General features: G+C 37.6%; 1 protein-coding gene across 1 annotated transcript in view; it reads left to right on the forward strand.

The window, feature by feature from the left end:
• Nucleotides 1-20,631, forward strand: part of TNKS (tankyrase) — a 128,977-nt gene that overhangs the window by 26,850 nt on the left and 81,496 nt on the right. Inside the window, exon 3 of the mRNA XM_005517545.3 lies at nt 1,778-1,873. Within this exon, the coding sequence (XP_005517602.2) occupies nt 1,778-1,873 (96 nt within the window). The remainder of the gene's footprint in view (nt 1-1,777; nt 1,874-20,631) is intronic.

The following is a 20,631-nucleotide window of genomic DNA, read 5'->3' on the forward strand; positions in this document are numbered from 1 at the left end:
TGTTCCTACTGGAGTGTGCCTGAGTGGCTTGAGAGGCTGGCTCAGTCTCAAACCTGTCCGTGAGTAAGATCTCTCAGTGGGTGGTAGCATGTATGGCACAGATGGTGTCTTCAGAAACGTAGGTGCTAGATCCTAACAAGATTCAGTGAGCACGTGCTAGATGGTTTTTTCTCTCCCCCCCCCATTTTGGTGTTTTTGTCTTGACACGGGGGAAGAAAAACCCACTAACAAACTAAAAAGCTTAGGTTTTTCCTAGGCTTCCTACTTGAGTCTTTCAAAAATATTAGGTAATTGTGCCTTCTTATCAAAGCATAAAGTAAGTCAATTTATTTCACTGAAGCACCAGACTTCTGCAAATATTCAGCTTGGGGACAAGCATGTAGCATTGCACCTTGAAAGCTAAAATATGAGAAATTTGGCAATGTTTAAAGAATTTGAAGTCAGAAATGTATAACAAAAGAGGTTTGAATAAAAACAATACTACCAGTTAAATTTTTAATTTAGAAGAAAAGGTTTTCTGAAAAGCAGTTAAAGTTTTTTTAATATATATGTATGTATATATATGTGTGTGTGTATATATTTATACACACAATATCAGTAATTAGTTTTATTCTGAATTACATTATGTTTTTTCTGTAGAATTCTGTCTATGAAGTATTTTTATACCCTTAGTTACAAAAACTCTTTGCAACTATTTCTTTGTCTTGACTTCTTCAGTCCAGCTGGATCTCAACAGATGTTTTTATATGAGCAACCATGAATATCTGCTGGTTTTTGTTACTTACCTTCTTGACTTTGAGTCTCTGTATATTGGTCTGTTATTCTTCTCACTTGTATGAAATAATTGTGTTGCTCTGAATTTGTCATATGTTGTGCTTATTTTGTATGACAATTGGGGCCTTTTTGTCAGGCCTCTGATGTTGCCGTGGGCTTTATTTTCCAGTTCTGTACAAAATGTCTTGATATTGAGAGGTGGTGATCTGTATTGCATTATGTTGTTTCTGATCAAAAGGGTTCACAGGTGAAATAGGAGGACTTTGTAAATGAACTTTTCTAGTTGATAGTTTACTGTATTAATGCTTTCCTAGCGTTATGGTTGTATATTGCATTCTAAGTGTTTTTATGTACTTGAACTTTCATGTGTTTATAAGGCTTAGTAGGGAGAAAAAATACCAGTGAGTATAACAGCCTCTGAGCATCCAGTCTGCAGGGTACCAGGTTACCCTGTTAGTTACACTTCTTGGAGGTGAGCTGATACGCCATGGTTAAGATTTCCTGCAAAAGTGATGAGCCACTGAAAGGCTGGAGTATTGCTGATTTATAGAGGCGGGGTAACTTGGGATGTTCAGCTGGGAAAGGAACGGGAGTGGTAACAAGCAGCAGTAGTGGTAGTAAAGGCAGAAGCAGGTTCCACAGCAGACTTCCCAGTGTGAGTCAGTGAATGCACAGCATACCAGCTAGCTGTCAGGAGGAACCCAAACCCGACTATTGCAAGAGAGTCGGGGTTCATGTTTATCATGCAAAGTCATGTGGTCTTACTATATCTTAACTTGCCAACTTAGCCTTAGTCCAGAGAAGATCCTTTGCTGCAGTGCTTAGCAAAAAAAAAAAAAAAAAAGACAAAAAAAAGGGGGAGAGAGAGAGAGAAAAAACAGAAGGAAAAATAAAGAAAATTGTGCAATGTCTGTTTATGCCTTCATCATGCCGAGGAGACACTTAACAGTAAATAACCTATGTATACCTGAGGTAAGATACTGTTTCTGCTTTCCCTGCACAGTGCTGCTGCAGCACGGAGCTGATCCAAACATTCGGAACACTGATGGGAAATCTGCACTGGATCTGGCAGACCCTTCAGCAAAAGCTGTACTCACGGGTAAGATGCATACATCTCTCAGCAGCGTAGCCCGAGTTTATTTTGTGTGTATAAGTTCAGCATCAGAAGAGCCTTCTGTCTTTCGAGATTTTCTGTTGTGTAAGAGCATTTTAAAACTGTCTTTTACCAGCTTTCATGTTGATGTAATTGTTGTTAATCTGCTGTGCTGCTATAGGTTTGCTTATTCTACTTATGCTAATGCTGTAATTTTCTGTTATAATATCATTTGTTATTTACTGTATTTCTCTGGGGTTTTTCTTTTTAAGTGATACCCGGTAGACAGATTGAACAGAATCCCCTAGCCCCTGAAAAAAAAATAGGAAAAGAATCAGGTCAATTGTGTTAAGACCTTCACTGTTAGGCAAGCAAGGACATTTGTGTAACTATAAAAGTACCTAGGATCTGAAAGACAACCTGCTACCGATTGCAGAGATCAATATTTACGTTAGATTTTTCTGCAGATTCACATGCTGCTCTTTCCTTCCTCTTCCTTGTTAGTCATTTTGGGTCGAACCCTTTCTCATCTACCAGTTTTTTTCTTTTTTAGGTGCTATTAGCTGCAAAACAGTGTTTCATGACAATATCCTACAGATATAACTTTGTTTTTACGGAGCTTTGATTTTTATTTTTTTTTATTAATTAACAGTTGTGGCATACCAGTGAGCATGAAAACTATAATGTAGTAGCTTGTCAAATCAGTATCAAGAAATACATGGTCCTCTGTGCTGATTTGACATCTAGGAAATAATGTTTAAAACAAAGTAACATTGAATTTAAAAATATATACAATTAGATTTATAGAAAGGGATTCAGCAGCTGAGGTTCATTTGCAAGAATAGCTGTTTTTCTTTTGCCTTTATTTTCCCTATTCTCTCTCTGTTTTTATTGACAGCTTAATTTATAGGTTATATGCTATGAAACACCCGTATTCTTTCTTCAGATTATGTTCAGAGCACACCAGCTCCCTTCACTTTGTCAAGAACATTTCCTCATCTTCTTTTTTCAGTGCTCTGAGTGCTATACATAATTATCTACAGTGCTGCAGTGATTTCAGAGTGCCTTTGGAACAGTGTACTTTAAATACATATGATTTACTTTAATTACTCTGTGTCAAATTTAAACATGTTCCTACAGTGTTAACACTGATGTTAGCTGTGCTAAGCAGGTTAATCTGACTTTTGGCTGTTAATGGGTACAGCTGTACAGATGCTGAAGATAGAGAGTGCAACAGGGAGTCAGTGTACCTCAGAAGTGTCAAAGGATATACGCCATTTATTTGTGGGGAGCTTGACATACCTACAGTGTGGGGGTTACAAGCCCCAAGCTACTCTTCAGGCTATGCAACTTCAGGGGATTGTAGATTAGGAAAGTCTGTGACCTCATGTCTGCTCAACTGATTTCTCTGGGCACTAGATCACCTTGTGCTTTAGGCAGGGGAGAGGGCAGTGTGTCATAGCAGACAAGTGGAGATGGATTCAAATAAGCCCTCTGAGAACCCCCTGTGAAATGCAGCCAGCACCCGTCTATGGGCTTGCCCCTAATGCCTCACATACAGCATCAGTGACTGAAGCTGTCTGCAGCTAGTGAATGTTACCAGGATGTGCATATAGACCCACATGGTGCTATATTTCTGTTTAGTTGTTCATAAAAAGGCATCATTTCTGTATGTGTTTGTTCTTCCCAGCATGAAAATCAGCTTTTGTTTTATCAGCTTTGTCCTCAAGGTGGCTCTTAGCTACACAGGGCTCTGTGCTGCGTACCTGAGTTTCAGACTGTGCAAACAGGGCTGGACTTGGGCTGTAGCTGACATGTGATGCACAATAACTGAAAAACGTAACACTGGAGATGTCATTTAAATGGAAGATAGCTATTAAGAGCTGTATTTTTCTGAATGTTGCCCTGTTTTATAGTCTCTCTGCTAGGCTGCTATTTCTCATGCATTTTCCATATGTTGTTAACTTCAGGTCTTGCTTCATCCCTCTGGAAGAAGGAGGCTTAAGGGATTTCTTAGGATCTCTCTGACTGGGGATAATCTGTAGCTACAGCAATGCTTTGCAATTAGGTGCATCAGAACTTAAAGGTATTACTGGATTAAGGATGAGTAGGATATATTAACTTAATTTTCAGTATTTAGTATTGAATGGTGGGATTTTAGGAATGCTCATATTTAGAGCTTTTGGAAGGACAGTCCATAATTTGTTACTGTATTTACATCTTTAAGCAGCATGCATGCCAAGGTTGCTCTCATTGTTATTTTTGATTCCTTTTTCTATCTGTGTCTATCACAGAATGTCCTGGGTTGGAAGGGACCTTAAATATCATCTAGTTCCAGGCCCCCTGCTGTGGACAGGAGGCACCTTTCATTGAACCATGTTGCTCAGAGCTCCATCCAACCTGGCCTTAAACACTTCCAGAGATGGGGCATCCACAAATTCTCTGGGCAACCTGTTCCACTTTCACAGAAAATAATTTCTTCCTTACATCCAACTTAAACCTACCCTTTTTCAGTTTGAATCTATTTCCCTTTGTCCTATCCCTACACTCTCTTGTAAGAAGTGTCTCACCATCTTTCTTGTAGGCTACCTTCAAGTACTGTAAGTCTTCAATTAAGTCACCCCAAAGCCTTCTCTTTCTGCAGGCTGAACTGTTCTAGTTCTCTCAGCCTTTCCTCATAAGGGATTATGATGGACTGTATAACCATAGCAGACTTTTCCACATTGCTGCTGTATTAGCTGTTGAAGAATATGGATTCCTCTTAAAACTTTTTTTGACCAAGTATTTGCATAGGTTCATGCATCTGTGTTAATTGCTTTGCAAATGAACTGTGATTACAGTGTCCCTTTGACCTCCAACACAGCAAAAGTAAACAGAAAACTTGTTGGTAATTGATTAAACCTTTTCAATTTGACAAAGAATTCTGTATGTGTTTTAAAAGGGAAATTCCTTCTGCATAAAAAGCATTTCTGCTGTTCTGGCAGCAAATGCTGAATCCACAATGACTCGTTCTTTTCTGTCTTCCAGTCTAGAATAATGTATACTCTCCTTTTCACCTGGATTGCAGAAAGGAGATGTAATGCAGTAGTTTTTGGCATGACTTCTAGCCATTTTCCTGCAACATCCTCTTAAAATATGTGTTTTATAAGGAACGATACGTAATGAAGATGAAAGGCTAGTATTTTGATGGAAATGGACTTTGAAAATTTCTTTGTAGAATAAAGAGAATTTTATCAAAATTAAACAACCAGTACCATCTTTTTTTTAAAAAAAAAGTTACATAATTAAGGAATCTGCTTTTTACTACGCAGAAAGCAGCCTATTTTCCTCCTTTCACAGGATAGGCAGCATTTGTGTGAACCAAGAACTTCATGTTTGAGAGGTTGAATACTTTGTTTCTTCTTATTTAGCATCCCATACTCTTCCTGAATCATGTTGTCAGAAAAAGAATTGTAGTCCTCTTTTTCTCTCGGCTGATGTGGTACTACAGGCTCCAAAAACGTATCACATCAAAGAGCATCTGAGAGCTGTTAAACACACCAGATTAATATCCCAGTTCATTTTATTTTAGTTTGTCTTTGGGGTGTGTGGTTTCTGAGATGGGGACTCATCTTTGTTGCCATACACAGCACTGGGGCACTCCCATCCAGAACAGGGCCTTTGGGAGCTTTTGCACTGCTAGTCATATTAGTCTTCATTATTTTCTTACCCTGATGATTGCCTCTTTAAAGATTAACATAATTTATATCTTCCCTGTACAGTATATGACAAGCCAACAATATTGTTAATGATTTATGTGAATTATATATAATTTTTTTTTCACACAGTGATGCTTTCTTGCTTCTTATTCCCCATATTATCTACTATTCAGAAATGCTTTCTTTATGTGAATAGTTGTTCTTTGTACTCAGCAGTTTCCAAAGGAGCTGTTAGCAGGAGCTGAAGGCATTTTTGTTGGATAATATATTTTTGTCTGCTTCATGCCAGTGTTTTGTGGGGTTGGTTTTTGTTGGTTTCAAGGATTACTCCCTTGAAACAGATCAAAATGAAAAAAGTCTGAAAACTGCTGCATCTCTAGATTAAAGGAAGATTTCTTAGGTATGAAATAATGTCTTGTTTGTTAATAGAATCAACTTTCAAAGTTGAACAAGACTCTGATCTTCCTGCTTACTATGGAAATAATGTCTTTTACAAACAAGTGCTTTAGGTCCTATTGAGCATTTCTCACTTGAATTTTTTGAATGTGGAGGACAGCTTGATGAGTGAAAGTATAGCTGGGCTAAGGTTACTAGAGGTGTTAATGAGGATTCATGTTTTCATCTATTTGTCATGTGAACTTCTTAATTTAAGCAGAGAACATAGTTTATATATTGAAATACGTTTGCACAATTCTTTTTGAAGTGAACTGCCATTTATGCATAATTTTCCTGCAAGGAAGAGAAAAATCTGATATTTCACTACAGTAAGTTGACTGAACTTCAGAGAATGGAAAATGGATTTTAGGTACAACTTACCCATTTTAAAAATAGCAGTAAGAGAAGAAATTTTAGTTTGTTAATTTTGTTTTTCCTGTGGCACCTTTACAGCTTGACTGTATCAAATCCTAAACTGTTTCCTTCTGGGTTGGTGTTATTTCCTTCCTGGTACTCTTAGGATATTGAAAGCCTTCCAGACAGACAATAATACTTCATTTTGGGAGGTGCTAACCTTCTCCCCCTTTCCTTTAATTGATCTAATTCGTACGTAGTGTGTGCTAAATCAGATCATTTGGACAAGGTTTAGCTTCTGTCTTTACAAAACAGTATAAGAAAAATCAGAACAAAAGGAAAAGTGATTTCATGATAAGGAGGGCAGATGCTGCTAGAATGTTTTGGGCCACCCACTTGTCTAGGTCATTGTCCTTTCTGATGGTAACACTGTATCTGCTGCCTTACAGAAAAGAGCAAGAAATCCTGCACTTGAGGAATATCACTGACCTGCAGAAAACATACACCGCATTTTGTATAAGCTGTTAATACTCATCTTGAAGCAAGAGGTCTGAAGAGCCTTTTCCAGAACTTGCTTGAGCTTTGAATGTATGTTTTTGTGATTGTTACTTGTTCAGCATTCAGGTGGTTTACTCTTCCTTTTTTACCAGGACCTAAGAGGAGGAAATAAACCATATTCTCTAGTTCACTGGTAGAATGCCATGTGATGCTTTTACATTTGGAGTCCATGGTGATTTGTTACATTTACTTCCTGGAGCATTATGAGGAGTATCAGCTTTCCTTTGGGAATGCTGAGGCGATTCCTCTTCCAGTCTTTGGAAAGATATAGGAAGAAGGTACATGTGCCACAGAACTGGAACATAAAGTCTACCATTTTGGTGGCCCTCATCTAGAAGCTCTAGTTCTATGGATTTTAAATCTCATCTTACTTTTTAGAGACTGTTATAATGATGACTATCTCGCTGTATTTATAACTGTATAGTTTTTAAAAATCTCATTTAGTGTATGGTCTAATTCCCACTTTACTTTTTGAAGAAAGTGCACAGGTTGCTTAGCAAGCCAGGAGTTAAATGCCATTTTTTCTCAGTTCTGGCATGGTCACATTTCAGTTCTATTTCACATTTCCTTTTTTTTTCTCATTGAGAGCAAAGTGGAAGAAACGGTCCTCTCTTTGTTCTAGGTGTTGTACCATACTTGGTGTGCATATCTGCTATATTTCTTGTTCAAGAAGAGCAGTTCTTGATCTTTAGAATGTGGACATACGAAGTGTCACCTCAATGGAAAGGAAGTTGCACTTTGGTGGTACTGCTGGAATCGCTGATTCTCTTTCCGTTTCCAGCACTGCATTATTTCAAGATAATGTATCTTGATTTGAGCACTGTGCTCTGGTATAGCTTCCAGTTGACTTCTGGAGTGATGATTTAATGGCTTTCATGGCATTTTGTTATTGCAGGTTTTATTCAGGCTAAGTTTGTTTTTTATTATGTCTCTGACTGCAGAAGAACTAAATGGTTTATGGGAGCCTTTAAAGCAGTTCTGAATTCTGGAGTTTGTGGCTTATATTCCAGTATAATTCTAGGTGATTTATGTTATGCATGCAGTGTTTATCGCTTTGTCAGTACTCCATTTTGTTGCTCATTCCCTCGGTTTCTTTTAGGTACTTCTAGCTTCTGCTGTTTTTTCTCTGGGAATTAAATAATTTAAATATTTCTTTCGGTGTGGTAGGTTATTTCACACAAGTTGCAGTGTATTTTATCCTAAAGGAAACAAGTTATTCCAGCTTTTAAGTGTCTGAAGTGTTTTGGTTCTGACTCCGTAACTGCATAATTTCTTTAATCTCTTATTGAGGGACTTGTGCAAGGATTTGTGTGAGCTGGTGTGTACTTTTGCTGCCTCAAGTCCATTTCCATGTCTTAATGTGCTTAGATTTCTTCCAATTGTAACTTCAGCTCTGGGTGCTCGTTTCTATAGGGCTTAATTTTAGGATAATGAGAGCTTCTCTCTTTCCTCCTGCTCCTATTTTAAAGTTAAGTGCAATTATCCTTATCTTTTGTTTAAGCTTAGATGTGTATCTTGAAGTGGCTTCTTTGGAATGTGGGTGTCAGCCTAGATCAGACAACTTTTCATTCTTCTCTGTAGCTTTAATTTAGGCAAGGAGCTAAAAGTCTGTAGTCTGTTGTGTAGGTAGTCAAGTAAGAAGAGGCACTGTGGGATTTAGGATTGGTGCTTTTATGAAAAGCATGGTTTTGATTTACACCATCCCCCTGGCAAGGATTTTCACTCTTTTTTTGTTTTTACTGTTATAGCAGTTCAGTAGTATTTCTCTTCAAATGGAATCAAACTCTTAAGTAGCCAAAGGAACAAATTATCTTTTCAAAGTTTTCACAGAGCACCTAAATCAGGTGTTTTTGCTTTCTTTTTCTCAGTTCTGCTGTTATAGACTTGTGGATGCTTTGAAAGCTTTCAGAAACCTAATGTACACAAATTTATTTGGCTTATAGTTCACGCTGAAATTTTACAACATCAAACCAGAAAAAAAGCATTTCTTCCCAGGGTTTGTTGTTATTCTTATGGACAGAATAACAAGTAAGATCTCCATAGCTTGTAAGTAAAGAATACAAAATATATTTTTCATGCTGCCCTAGGAAAAATAATTGCAGAAATGTAAGTAAGAAGCCTTTCTTATTTTCGTAGTGCATCAGAACCCTCATCTTCTTTTTGTTGCTCTGCCTTGAGCACTGATCTATCTTACACTTTATTGATTTTTTTTTTTTCCTTCTCTAAATGTTGATTAGGTAATTTAGTTGATTAAGTTTAGGCTTTGTTTGTTGGGTTTTTTTTATATTCTATACATTTCTGATTTTCATAGCGATTTCTGCCAGTCTTAAGACCAAATACAGTTTTAATCTCTACTACGTTTTTCCATTGTCTATGGATAACCATCCTGGATTATTGTACCAAAATGGCCTTTTCACACTCTATACTGCATGCGATAGTAAGGCAGGTGCAGTGGTAAGAATTGAGTGGATGGAGAATGTTATATCGTGTACCTTCTCATTTATTTGGTTCTGTTTGTAAGTAGCAATTTTGACTATTTTAATGTCGTTTTTGTGTATGCTTGATTCTAATCCGAAAGCAAGCATATAACTCTTAGGAAAGAATTTTTAGCTGTCAGGAAAATTCCTGCATACAAAAGCTTCCATTGCTTTTCTATCTTGTACCGTAGCTTCTAGAGCAGTCTTTGATACTTGTTTTCTTTGTTTAAATATTGAAAGTGATGAACCAGTCACAGCTGAAATCTGTGGAGTCTGTGAATTCATGGACAAAACATTTAAGATGATGTTTTTCCAGGTTTAACAGATGAATCTAAAAGAATGCTAATGTTGCATCAGGAAAATATACTGACTAGGAAATAGGAGAGGCAGACAATCTTAATTTTGCCTTTTGATGCATGTATTAGGACACACCCTGCTTATGAGACTGCTTACTGTTCCCAACTGCCTCATTCAACAGGATAGATGGCTATGCTCTGGGGAGGAATCAGGACTGCACAGTGTGGTTGTGCTGGGCACTCTTTCTGTACAGAACTGCTGTACCAAAGTTGTGGTGAGAGTGGGTGTGTTCCTGCCACCTGATAATTGCTCCTGCCCTGATGAGTAATGGGCACAGGATACAATTCAAGTTCTGTGCTGCATAGGGCACCTTGTTTGGTCAGAAATTTTGTTTCCCCTTTGGCTTTACTACCCATGCACTTGATATAATTTAAGTTCAAGTGTAGGAGTTTGCCATGGAGCTAACACTCTTGAAATTTAAAGGGACTTGAAAATTCTCTTGTAGATCAGAAAATTGATACTTAAAACTGTAACAGTGCTCTGAGGATTTGTTTGAAGCTCTTTGCAGCTTCCATGCTCCAGGTTTTGTATTGCTCTTTTGCTGGGTTTGAAGCACACCATGTGTGTTTGTCTTGGATAACCCATTTCACCTTAGGATGATCTGTCATAAACTGATTGATGTGCACTGGATTCTGCTGCTAAGTTGCTCCTTACAGCAGTTTCTATGTGGTTTCCCATTTATAAATAAAGCAGGTGTCCTGCAGATAAGATTTAGTTTGTTGTGCTGGCCTTATTTATGGTACTGAATGCAGAGAGTCAATCAGGGATCCTGTGAAAGTGGTATGGTCATAGTGGAACGCACATACAACACACGGGTTGAGTTTAGCGTGCATGGAAAGTCAACCAGATATTGGAGGGGAATGTGTTTACTATAAATAGACTCCTGTAGCATCACCTTTTTTAGACTTTCCCCAGCACTCTCCTTTATTCCTGTCCCTTATTTGAGTAGGCATCTACTCACTTTTCCCTGCATCTGTGCAATCGTAGCAGTAGTCTTCAATAGTTTAGACATATGGACTCGGATTTATCAAGTTGGCCATATTAAAGTTTCTTCTCAGAGAGAAAAGAGTTCTATGTTGTATTCAAATACGTAAAGTATTACATACGAGCTTTGTGGACAGCACACTTTGTCTTACAGATGTGGTGAATTTATAATTTAAAAAAAACTAGATTGAGGTAAGCAAGAAGAATTTCAGCCTGAAGGATTCAAAGTTGGCAGAATTATGATTGGGAATTAGTTTAAATCATTAGTTTAAATTATTAGTTTAAATCATGGTTGTTAAGTAACCTTTAGTTTCCTAGCAGCTTTCACAGATGCTACCAGCTCTGTCTACAACTGTTTTATTGTAAAGAGTAATTTCCTTGAGTAAAGCTTGTTTTGCTTTCATGTGGTGCTGTACTTAGACCACCTACCTTGAAGTCTTTCAAAATTAATTGGCATAGAGAAGTTTTATAATTGTAGAAATACGTAATGGAAATGGAATTGACCTGACTTATTTGATGAGGTGATCTGATTCTTTAGGCTCAGATGCAGTTTATATTCCAAATGGCTATGGATTAGATCTTTCTTTGATATACAACACTTCCCAGAGATGAAGGAGGTACTAGAAGCTTACACTTACTGTCATGGTACTTACACTATCACATAGGCCAAACACCACAGGTCTGCTGTGCATCTTTTGTGCCACGACACAAGACCGGTGTGCAAACATTTGAGGCTATCCACGCAACTTGTTCTGTTGTAGGGGCAGTACATGGGGGAGAGAAGGGAAAGGGGTAGGAAGGTAATCTAAAGCAAATGGCTTTAACCTCCTCCTCTTTGGGCAGGTTGCAGAGAATAGTTGGAACCTGTAAGAGACTCTGTTTTCTTTCTAGAAATATTCCAGATACCCCTCTACAGTTGACTGTGGCATCATACGGAGTGTTAATGTGGAGTCTTGGTATATATATATCTCTACTTAAGGAGTGTCCCACCTATAAGACTGAAATAGAGCTGCATTGCTTCTGTTGTATTTTATGTATGCTTTTAACTCTGGAGAAGAATTTATGCTGTTTAATACTGGGGCTGTAGTGTGTGGGAGTGTTGTAATTCTCATGTGCACACACGTGTGTGTGTGTTTATATTGTCAACAAAAATGAGGCACTTCTAGGGTTAGGTAATGACAGTATTATTTTTCATAGTTGAAGTCGCAAGTGTTGTTTTTCATTGGTGCATGAAGAGGCTTCTAGAAATATGCTTCTCTCTGAACAGGTATTTTAGTGTTACAAGTTTATGAATAAACTAAGAAGTTTCTGTTAAATTAAGGAGCCGTTTCACTGGCTGTTTCATTCAAACTATCACAAATAACGTAAGTATTGACTACAAAGTTTGAAGTCACAGGGTTTTGGAGTCTGGTGAACTTTATCTTTTTCATTTGCAGGGGTGAAAGAAAAAGCAGTCTTGATGGCTGAGCATTTAAAAAAGTATTAAATTGTTTAATTAACTCTTAAAATTATTTAATTGTCAAATAAAAATAATCCCCAGCTTACCTATATTTAGAATAGAATATAGCTTAAAAATACTAAAACCTAAACAAACCAAACTGTATTTATATCCTCCTCAGAGGCTGCAATAAGGAAGGAAGAAAACCTACTTCTGTAGTGTTTGTCTAATTTCCTAATTTATCACTGAAAGGCAAACAGATGCTGTGGTGGATAGTGCTGATGCATGAACTTGAACTCTGTAGAATACAATGTATTTTATATTGTATAGGTAGCAATAGAAATAAATATTTTTAAAAATTATTCAAGTAGCTGGGTATTTCAGTTTAATTTGTGTGGTGCCAATATGTGGATCTGTAACTGAAGAACATGGAAAATTTAGTCTAAAATGAAGAAAATTGGATGGAACTGTTTTTGAAAACTTTGGGTACTTCCGTTTGTTGAAAATGTCAGGCTCAACAGAAGATTTATTAGCTTCATTTCATGCTTTCTAACTATTCGTTGTGATCGTTAAATAACAATCAGGGCTCTTTCTGTGTGATGAGAGATCACTTGTTATACTTCAATTTTCACTGGAATGAATAAGTATTAGCATTTAAATGGAAATTGCTAATTTCTTCTTGCATATCTATAGGTCTCAATCCTGCCAAATGCTGAGCCACTCTAGCTATGATCCAAGAAAGATCTGTAGTTAAGCTGGAGTTTATTCAGATGTTTAAATGCTACATACTGAAGCAGGGCCACAATGCTCACTGTATCAGGAAGGAAGATGGAGACCATTCCAGTGAAAGTCTCAGTGGGTGCTGTTCTCCTCTGGGGTAGAATGGGTGACATGAAGGCAGTGGCTGTAGTCTGCATCTTGTGAGTAGACAAGGCCTTGTTACAGATTTTATAAAATGAAGCAAGTCACTTATAAAATTGATTTGTTTTTGTCTGTGTGCAATTATTTAGAAGAATTATATGTGTGTATGAAGGAATAATGTAGGTCAAAGCAGTATTTCCCATCAGAGTAATGAGCATGCAAACCCATTATTTTGCATTTTCTATTTTTATTGTCTTCATGAACAAGGAAACATGGTGGGTTTTTTCCTTTAGAAATTGAAGTAAAATTTCTGAACTGTAGTGAGTGTGGTTGAGATTTTAACTAACTTTGAGCATTACCCATGATTATTGTTTATGAAAGTGTTGTGTTAAGATATGGCAAGGCAGAACTTGCCCTTCAAACCATAGGTGTTGATGTGAGTCAGCTTCTTCTTTGTGTCTGTCCAACATACTTCTTAGCTGCAAGGTGTTTGGCTTGGTACTCCCTGTGGAAATGGGACCTTACATGTCAAATCCTGGAATTAACTTAGGATCTCTTTCCTCTTTGGCTTTCTCCCACAGCCTCCTGCAGTCACTGCAGTTCAGTCTTCCACTTTGGGCATGTGGTTCTTTGTGGTAGCATTGGCAGGAACCTCTGATAATTCAAGGGCACACCAGAAGCCTTGAAAATCTTCCTAAAGGTTATTTCTCCTCACTCCAAGCAGCACAAGGGGGACGTGGAACCTCTTTTTTTGCCATATCTTTGGTCTCTTTTTGTAGAAATGAACACTGCTGCTTTTTCTTTTCAAAGTTCAAGAGTTCTTTTTAATTATTATTTATTATATTCTTATCTCATGGCTAGAGTTATTATCTCTAGGTGGAGGATGAGATTTCTTCTCATACTTACTGTTCATCCTTGCTTACTTGGTGAGGCTAATTCCTGATTTGTTGTTGGTGGTTGGTTGGTTGGGGTTTTTTTTGTTGTTTTGTTTGTCTTTTGTGGAGTTTTTGTTTGGTTGATTTTTGTTAATTTGTTTTTGTTTTTTACTGCTTTTCCAAGAGTAGGGAAGGATTTTACTGGGTAGGGAGGCTAATGTCAGTCTCTTGTGGATGTATGATGAAGATTCTTTCTGAGCTATAGGAGTTTTCCCTGAAATTAGACTGAATTTGTCATTTGTATGTGGCTGCTTATCAGATTTGCATGAAGATTCAAAGTTCATAATATAGCAAAAATTAACTTACTATCAAGCTTTATGCTGAACCTCTATGTAATATTTTTTGAGGTGATATTAAAAAGCTTGACCTCACTGGGAAGTAAGAAGTCATCTGTGTCTTTGAAAATGCAACAGCTGTGGTCTTCCTTTATCTTTACATCTCCCATACATGAAAGGCAGACTGGCAAAAAAGACTGTTTTTCATGTCTCACAAGCCCGTTTGTTTCCAGTGTGCTTTAGAGACATTTCAAAATTACATTTTTTGTGATTTGTACCCAATTTAGTTGCATTTAATCATATGCTTCATAACTTCCCCCTACAGTGCAATGCAACTGTTCTTATGCTTAAAAGAACTGTGTGATTAAGTGCTTTACTTGCTTGGTAGCATTGAACAGTTTCTAATTTTAACATAATAGTTAATCTATTGTCAGACTTGCACAAAGACACAAAATTTTGAATTGGTACCACATTATTAATGGAAATCCTTCATGCATCTGGCAAGCTATATTGTAAGTTAAGCAAAACTCTTTTGTTTTGGAAATGCATTGATAAATCATACCCTGTTATGTTGCAACACTTACAGAACTAGAATTAGAAAACAGTAGACCATAAAGGATGTGTGCTATGCTATTGATTATCTCTCCTAAATAGTTAGTATGTATCTGAAACCTTTGTTTCGCACAATGCTTTTTCCTGTCCCACAAAGACAGCTACACTTTTGTTCAAAGTAGAATAGTAGTTTTCAATGCTGATTGAGAGACAGAGTCCTGAGACTTGTTACAGGTGTTAAAGGTACCATTTATAGACATTGGGGAGGCATTTCACTTTTCCTTGCAACAGCTTACAGGCCCAAAACTTGGACAAAAGAGGTTTTATCCCGTGTTGCAATTCTTGTAGTTTAATAACTTCCTTTCTATTACAAAAGTGGGCTGTGCCTGATATTTTATTAGTGTCTGAAACATTTTAAGATTAGGCTTCCCTCTTTGTGGATAAGAAGCTTATTTCTCTGCTGTTTTGTTTCAGACTCTACAGATCCTGCTGCTTTGGGTGATAAGTGTTTCCATAATGTTAAGCACTCATTAGACCATAGGTGGCTCATGTATTTTTCATTGTTGCATGTATTAGTCCTTTAAACAGCTTGGGAACTGAATTTTGGCAACAGAAATTGTGGGATTAGTTCGGCTGAATTTGATCTTTGAGGGTTGATCACAAGAAGCAAGTTGCAGAGTTAGAGCCTAGATTAGAAGTGAAAAACGCAAGCTATCTCAGTGAACAAGAACTATTTTATAAAATAAAATATAAAATCACCTCCCTCACACTTAGCCAGTAGATAAAAGGAGTATAAAATACTTTCCGCTTTCTCTTTGAGAACATGGAAGAGGGCCTGTGAGTTGAGTCTTTCCTCTTCAGATTTCCCATGCTTCTGTGCATGTATAATTGTTGGCTGAAGAGCACTGTGTCAATGAGCAAGCTGGTTTTAGCTGTCTCCTTTTAACACTTCACTGGGAAATTGTTTTCATATCCCCAAGCTTATTCCTTTGGAAATGGCAATTTATATAGCTGTGTCTGAGAGAGTTAGGACAACTTGGTTTTTGGAAGGGTTATGCTAGGCAGAACATGGGTCTGCACATGGATACTTGTGTTATGATGTATGTGTTACAAGTATATGTCATGATACTTGTGTCTGGATGAAATGTATAGAAGTAGAAATAAAATAGCATTGGTATTTAATTGACCCTAAATGTTATGGTCCATCTCTGCAAACTAACTGCATCTTCCCTTACTAAAACCTTGGGTCAGGTATCTTTTATGCAGTTATTCCAGGGAAGTTTCTACAAAGCTTTCCTTGTCAGTAACTTCCTTGTCAGTAAAAAGTTGCACCCATAGTAATTCAGCTTGCAAGTGCTGATCATCCTAACAAAATCCAAACCTTGGAAGGAAGAAACTGACAGCAAAGCTCATGTCACCGTTTCTCTCCCCCTTCATCTTCTTCACTTCCCTACAGTACCTTTATGGTTTTCACAGCTTTCACTTGGTTAGAAATTGCAAGAGGACCCTGAGGGTATTCCCTTCATTCCTCCTTCTTATTCTCTTCACTTTTCTATTTGATACACCTTATCTCTAGAGGATGTTCTCGATGGACTGCAGTGTGGATGGATATCTGCTCTGGCATTGTGGGGGAAATCTCTTCTTTGGCAACTGCAGCACCTCCTCCCTTTTTTTTTTTTCTCTCTGACCTGTGTGTCTGCAGGACAGTTTCTTTCACATGTTCTCACTCCTATTTCACAGCTGCTGTGCAGTGTTTTTTACCCTTTTTAAAATATAACAGCACAGAGGCACCACCAGTGCTGCTGATGGGCTCAGCTTTGGCCGGCGTTGGGTCTGTCAGAGCCAGCTCTCAGTGGCTGTGTCCAACACAGAACAGCCCCATATCCTTTCTCAGAGGGGCCACCCCAGCAGCACCTGCTGCTACTCAAAGCTCGACACCTGCACACAGTTCAGGCTGGAAGCTAGGTAGACAGAGTCTCCTACTGACCACATTTGACTCCAGCTTGTTAAAATCACTGTTAACCTCAGCTCCCCAAATGAGCTGCTGTTGTAATGTTTGACATCTGCTGTGTACCATGTATACATTGCTGTCAGCTAATTTGAAATACAGCCATCTGGAGTTTAACCTCAGTTAGTTAATACTGCCCATTCCAGAAAGGCCCTTGGGTCCATGGTGTGAATGTATCAGTCATTTCTGCTTCTATCCAGAATGTGATTCTTCTGCAATTTATTTGTCATTAAAAAAAAGAAACCCAACATATTTATGTGAAGAAAGGTTCTCATCCCTTCTTTTTCACAGTAAAACAGCCTAAATTTGCAAATGGCTATCTTCATATTAAAACCTAAAATAATTTGGGATAGTGCAAAAATGGGCAGAGCTCCACAGATCCCAAACGGTGCAGTTTACCTTTTCTCATCTTACATGTATTCTTTTGGTAACATTTTTACAACATGGATTTTGGATTTTCCGTTTTACATTCGTAACTGTCCTCGAAAATACTTTGCCTCTGCAGAAGTAAGACATGAAATATTATTTAATTTTCTGTGATTTGAGCTTTCAAAAGAATGAATCCTGAATGTGAGTAATGATACTATTTACTCAAGCTGTATCTCTCCTTGGAAGATACATATATTACTCTAAAAAATTTAAATAGATCCTTTCTGCCATAATTCATGAGATTTTCTTGAGAGTTTTAGCTGTAATTAAAGACACGGTCTATGTCGTTATAAGTAATATGATCTTTCAGCTCCTCAAAAATGACATTAATGTAGAATGCAATAGTAATTTGTCAGTGTGCATGAAGAGGAGCTATAATTTTACATTTAGCATTCAGCACGTACACATTTTGACTGCTTTGAATTTTAGTAATTTCTATTGCATTATGCTTTACAGTCTGGTAATAATTTAAAAAATATATCTACATTTGGCATTGCTGCAGTGATGATTGTTAGTACTTATGTAAGCAAAAGCATCTATAATGTTAAAAGCAGAATTTTATGGTAATTAGGATATTTTCTGTTCTAAAGAAAGCATTTTTTTCCTCCATATAGAGCAAATATAAATAAAGCTGAGGATATTAAGTGTCACATTTAATGGGTAAGGAAAATGTCATGCTGTGTGACTACTTACCGGAAATTTTATTTCCTGGTATTCATCCTGTCCCAATAAGTCTCTAACATTTTCCAGAGGCTTCACAGCTAATACTTCGGCTAACAGTTTTTGGATTTTGGTATCACAGCCAGAATAATCATTTAGAAGTTCAAAAATATGCTTCTAAAATGTGTCTCACCTCCCCTTCTCCAAGGGCTATCACTAGCAAGTGCGTAGTTTCCTGTCTGTTGTGATGTTCTCACATCCATTCTGGTTTTCAGGATTAGTGTGTATAGAGCTGTTCATAATGGGTATATACTGTGATGGAGAAGGCACAGAGGGATCCACCTGTGGCTTTTTCTGATGCAAGAAGAGACTAGAGAACAGTGTATTTGCAGTGAAGGTGGGATCTGTTAAAATATATATACCAGTGTGCCAAAAGAAATCCTGAGAAGCAAACTGTTGTCTAAATACCTTAGATATCATTAAGAGTGCTGAAAGTTAACGTTTTTCTGAGGTCCAGCTACCAGGGCTTGATGTGGTGCTGCCACTAGTGTTTTTCCTTTGTGCCAGAGTATCTTGTGTTTCTTTCTACAGTGGCATACTTTACCAGGAGGTTATCCTTTGCCCTGTGTTAATGGTGTTCTATATATCATGTGTTAGGTCTGGTAAATTTGCCTCAAAGATATTCAAAAGTGTAAGGTCTAGGAAGACTTGTACAGGGGAGGTTTTTCTGCCTCCTTTTGATGTACATAATTTAATGTTGCTGCAGGCTATGTGCACAAACCAATAAATTTGAATATAACTCTTGCCCAGGGTGGTCCTTCTGACAACATCATGGGCACGTCAAAGACATGATTTGGCATGACACTGCTGCATTGTATTCATGCCAGCATGCTGCATGACCTACAGAGGTACATTTTTGAAAGGCTGCTGAAAAATGTCTTCTCAGTTCAGGCCTGCCTGTCCTGTTGCTGTAATGTTCTTTTTGTTTCTGATTGTTGATCTCATAAATGCTTCTCCTGGTTTCTCATACTTGATAGGAAAAGCAAGGAAGTGTTGTCAGGCTGTGCAGTTTAAATTGAAATTTGTTATATAGGTCTGTTCAGAAAAGACAGCTTAAATTGAAGAACTGAAATGATTTAGTTCAACAATTCTGCTTGATCTCATTTCTTCCTTCTTCGTTGTTATTTGCCCTTGGGTTTAACAGAGATATTAAACTTTCTGGGAGCCAGAAATACCTGAGATTCATTTATTGCTGTTTCATTTAAGCCTACTATTAAAGTTAATGGGTTTATGTCCTTTCTGCACTGTATAGTTTGAATATAGATCTAAAATCTGGTCTGGTGTCACAGAATTGCAGAAGCTCTCAGGCTGGAAGGGACCCCTCAAGATAACCTAGTCCAACCCGCCTGCTCAAAGCAGGGTTGACTGGAGCAGATTGCTTAAGACCATGTCTTGTCAGGTTTTGAAAAGCTGCAAGAATGGAGACTCTGCAAATTCTCTTGGCAGCCTGATCTAGTTTGATCATTCTTGCAGTTGAAAAAAAGTAAAAAAGGTTTAGTGGCAACAAAATGAGAACAAGTTGTTTTCTCAGTGTCTGAAATCAAATATTTCTGTTGAATTGTTTTAATATATCCTTGGTTGGTGCAGAAACTTCATATTTGGCAGGTGTCTGTGCTGCATTCAGAGGTGTGCCTTTAGCTTCCCCAGTGGAAGTCCACCTTAGTTTGAGTGACTGTAAGTTTCTGAAAATTTTCGTTTGCAAAACCTCCAAAGAACTTCTTATCAGGTTATGGCTGAAAGGTGGATACTTCGTTGCTGCTGGAAGTATTTGTTCCAGTTGACTTCCTGAAGGTACCAGCTGTGCTCCAGAATATGCTAGCACATATTGAAATGGTGGGAAATTGAGGAAGCAATGCAAATACACACCAGCAAGCCTGACCATGTGTTGTTAAAGACCAGTTGAAATTATGCAGTCATTTGGTGTAAATAGGGTATATAGAGTTTAGTAGTTGTTAGTGAAATGCTTTGAGCATGTAGTAAGGTGACAAAGCAGTTAACAAGGATGATTTTTAAAAAACTGCTGTTGTCAGAGGCATATTCATTCCAAATTAAGGAAGCAATTAACATGAAGCAATTAGTATGCTGTAGTATGTGCTATGTAAACTCAAATTGGGTTTTAGTTGTATTTACTTTGCATTTCTTTCCTGATAACAAGTAGGATCTTCTCTCTTGGAAAAAAAAAAAAAAAAAAAGCTGTGTAAGTTATATTTCTTCAATTTCCTGATTCCTCCACTTACCAAATAAAACCACCAAATGTTGCAAATGACAGTTGGTCAGTCACAGCATTTAGTAACGCTTCTCCAAGACTACTGCTTCTTGTTACACCTCTGCCCTGGAAAACATGTGTAATCTACTGGTGGAAAACTACATGACTAGAAGTAGAAGTTTGTCTGTAGCTTTGCTTTAATTGAACCAAACTCAAACTTAGTGAAGTGTGTATAGGAGTGGGGACAGGTAGGAAAATTGCAGAAATATCTTAAGGCTGAGAGTCAGACATGAGCATATTCAGAAATGTCAGAAATGAAGTTGCACAGGTAACCTGGGTCCTGGTCTTGGTGGTTTTTTCTGTCATAGCCAGTAATTATTGGGGCTCCTTATGTCCTGATAGCTCCAGATCATAGTTAAGGTAGAAGGACTTGTATTAGTATAAATCAATTGGTGAATGCGAAGTTGGAGAATTTTC

The sequence above is a fragment of the Pseudopodoces humilis genome, chromosome 6 (genome assembly GCF_049639895.1).
Source record: "Pseudopodoces humilis isolate 2021_Gansu_Grassland_sample_001 chromosome 6, ASM4963989v1, whole genome shotgun sequence".
Taxonomy (NCBI): Eukaryota; Metazoa; Chordata; class Aves; order Passeriformes; family Paridae; genus Pseudopodoces; species Pseudopodoces humilis.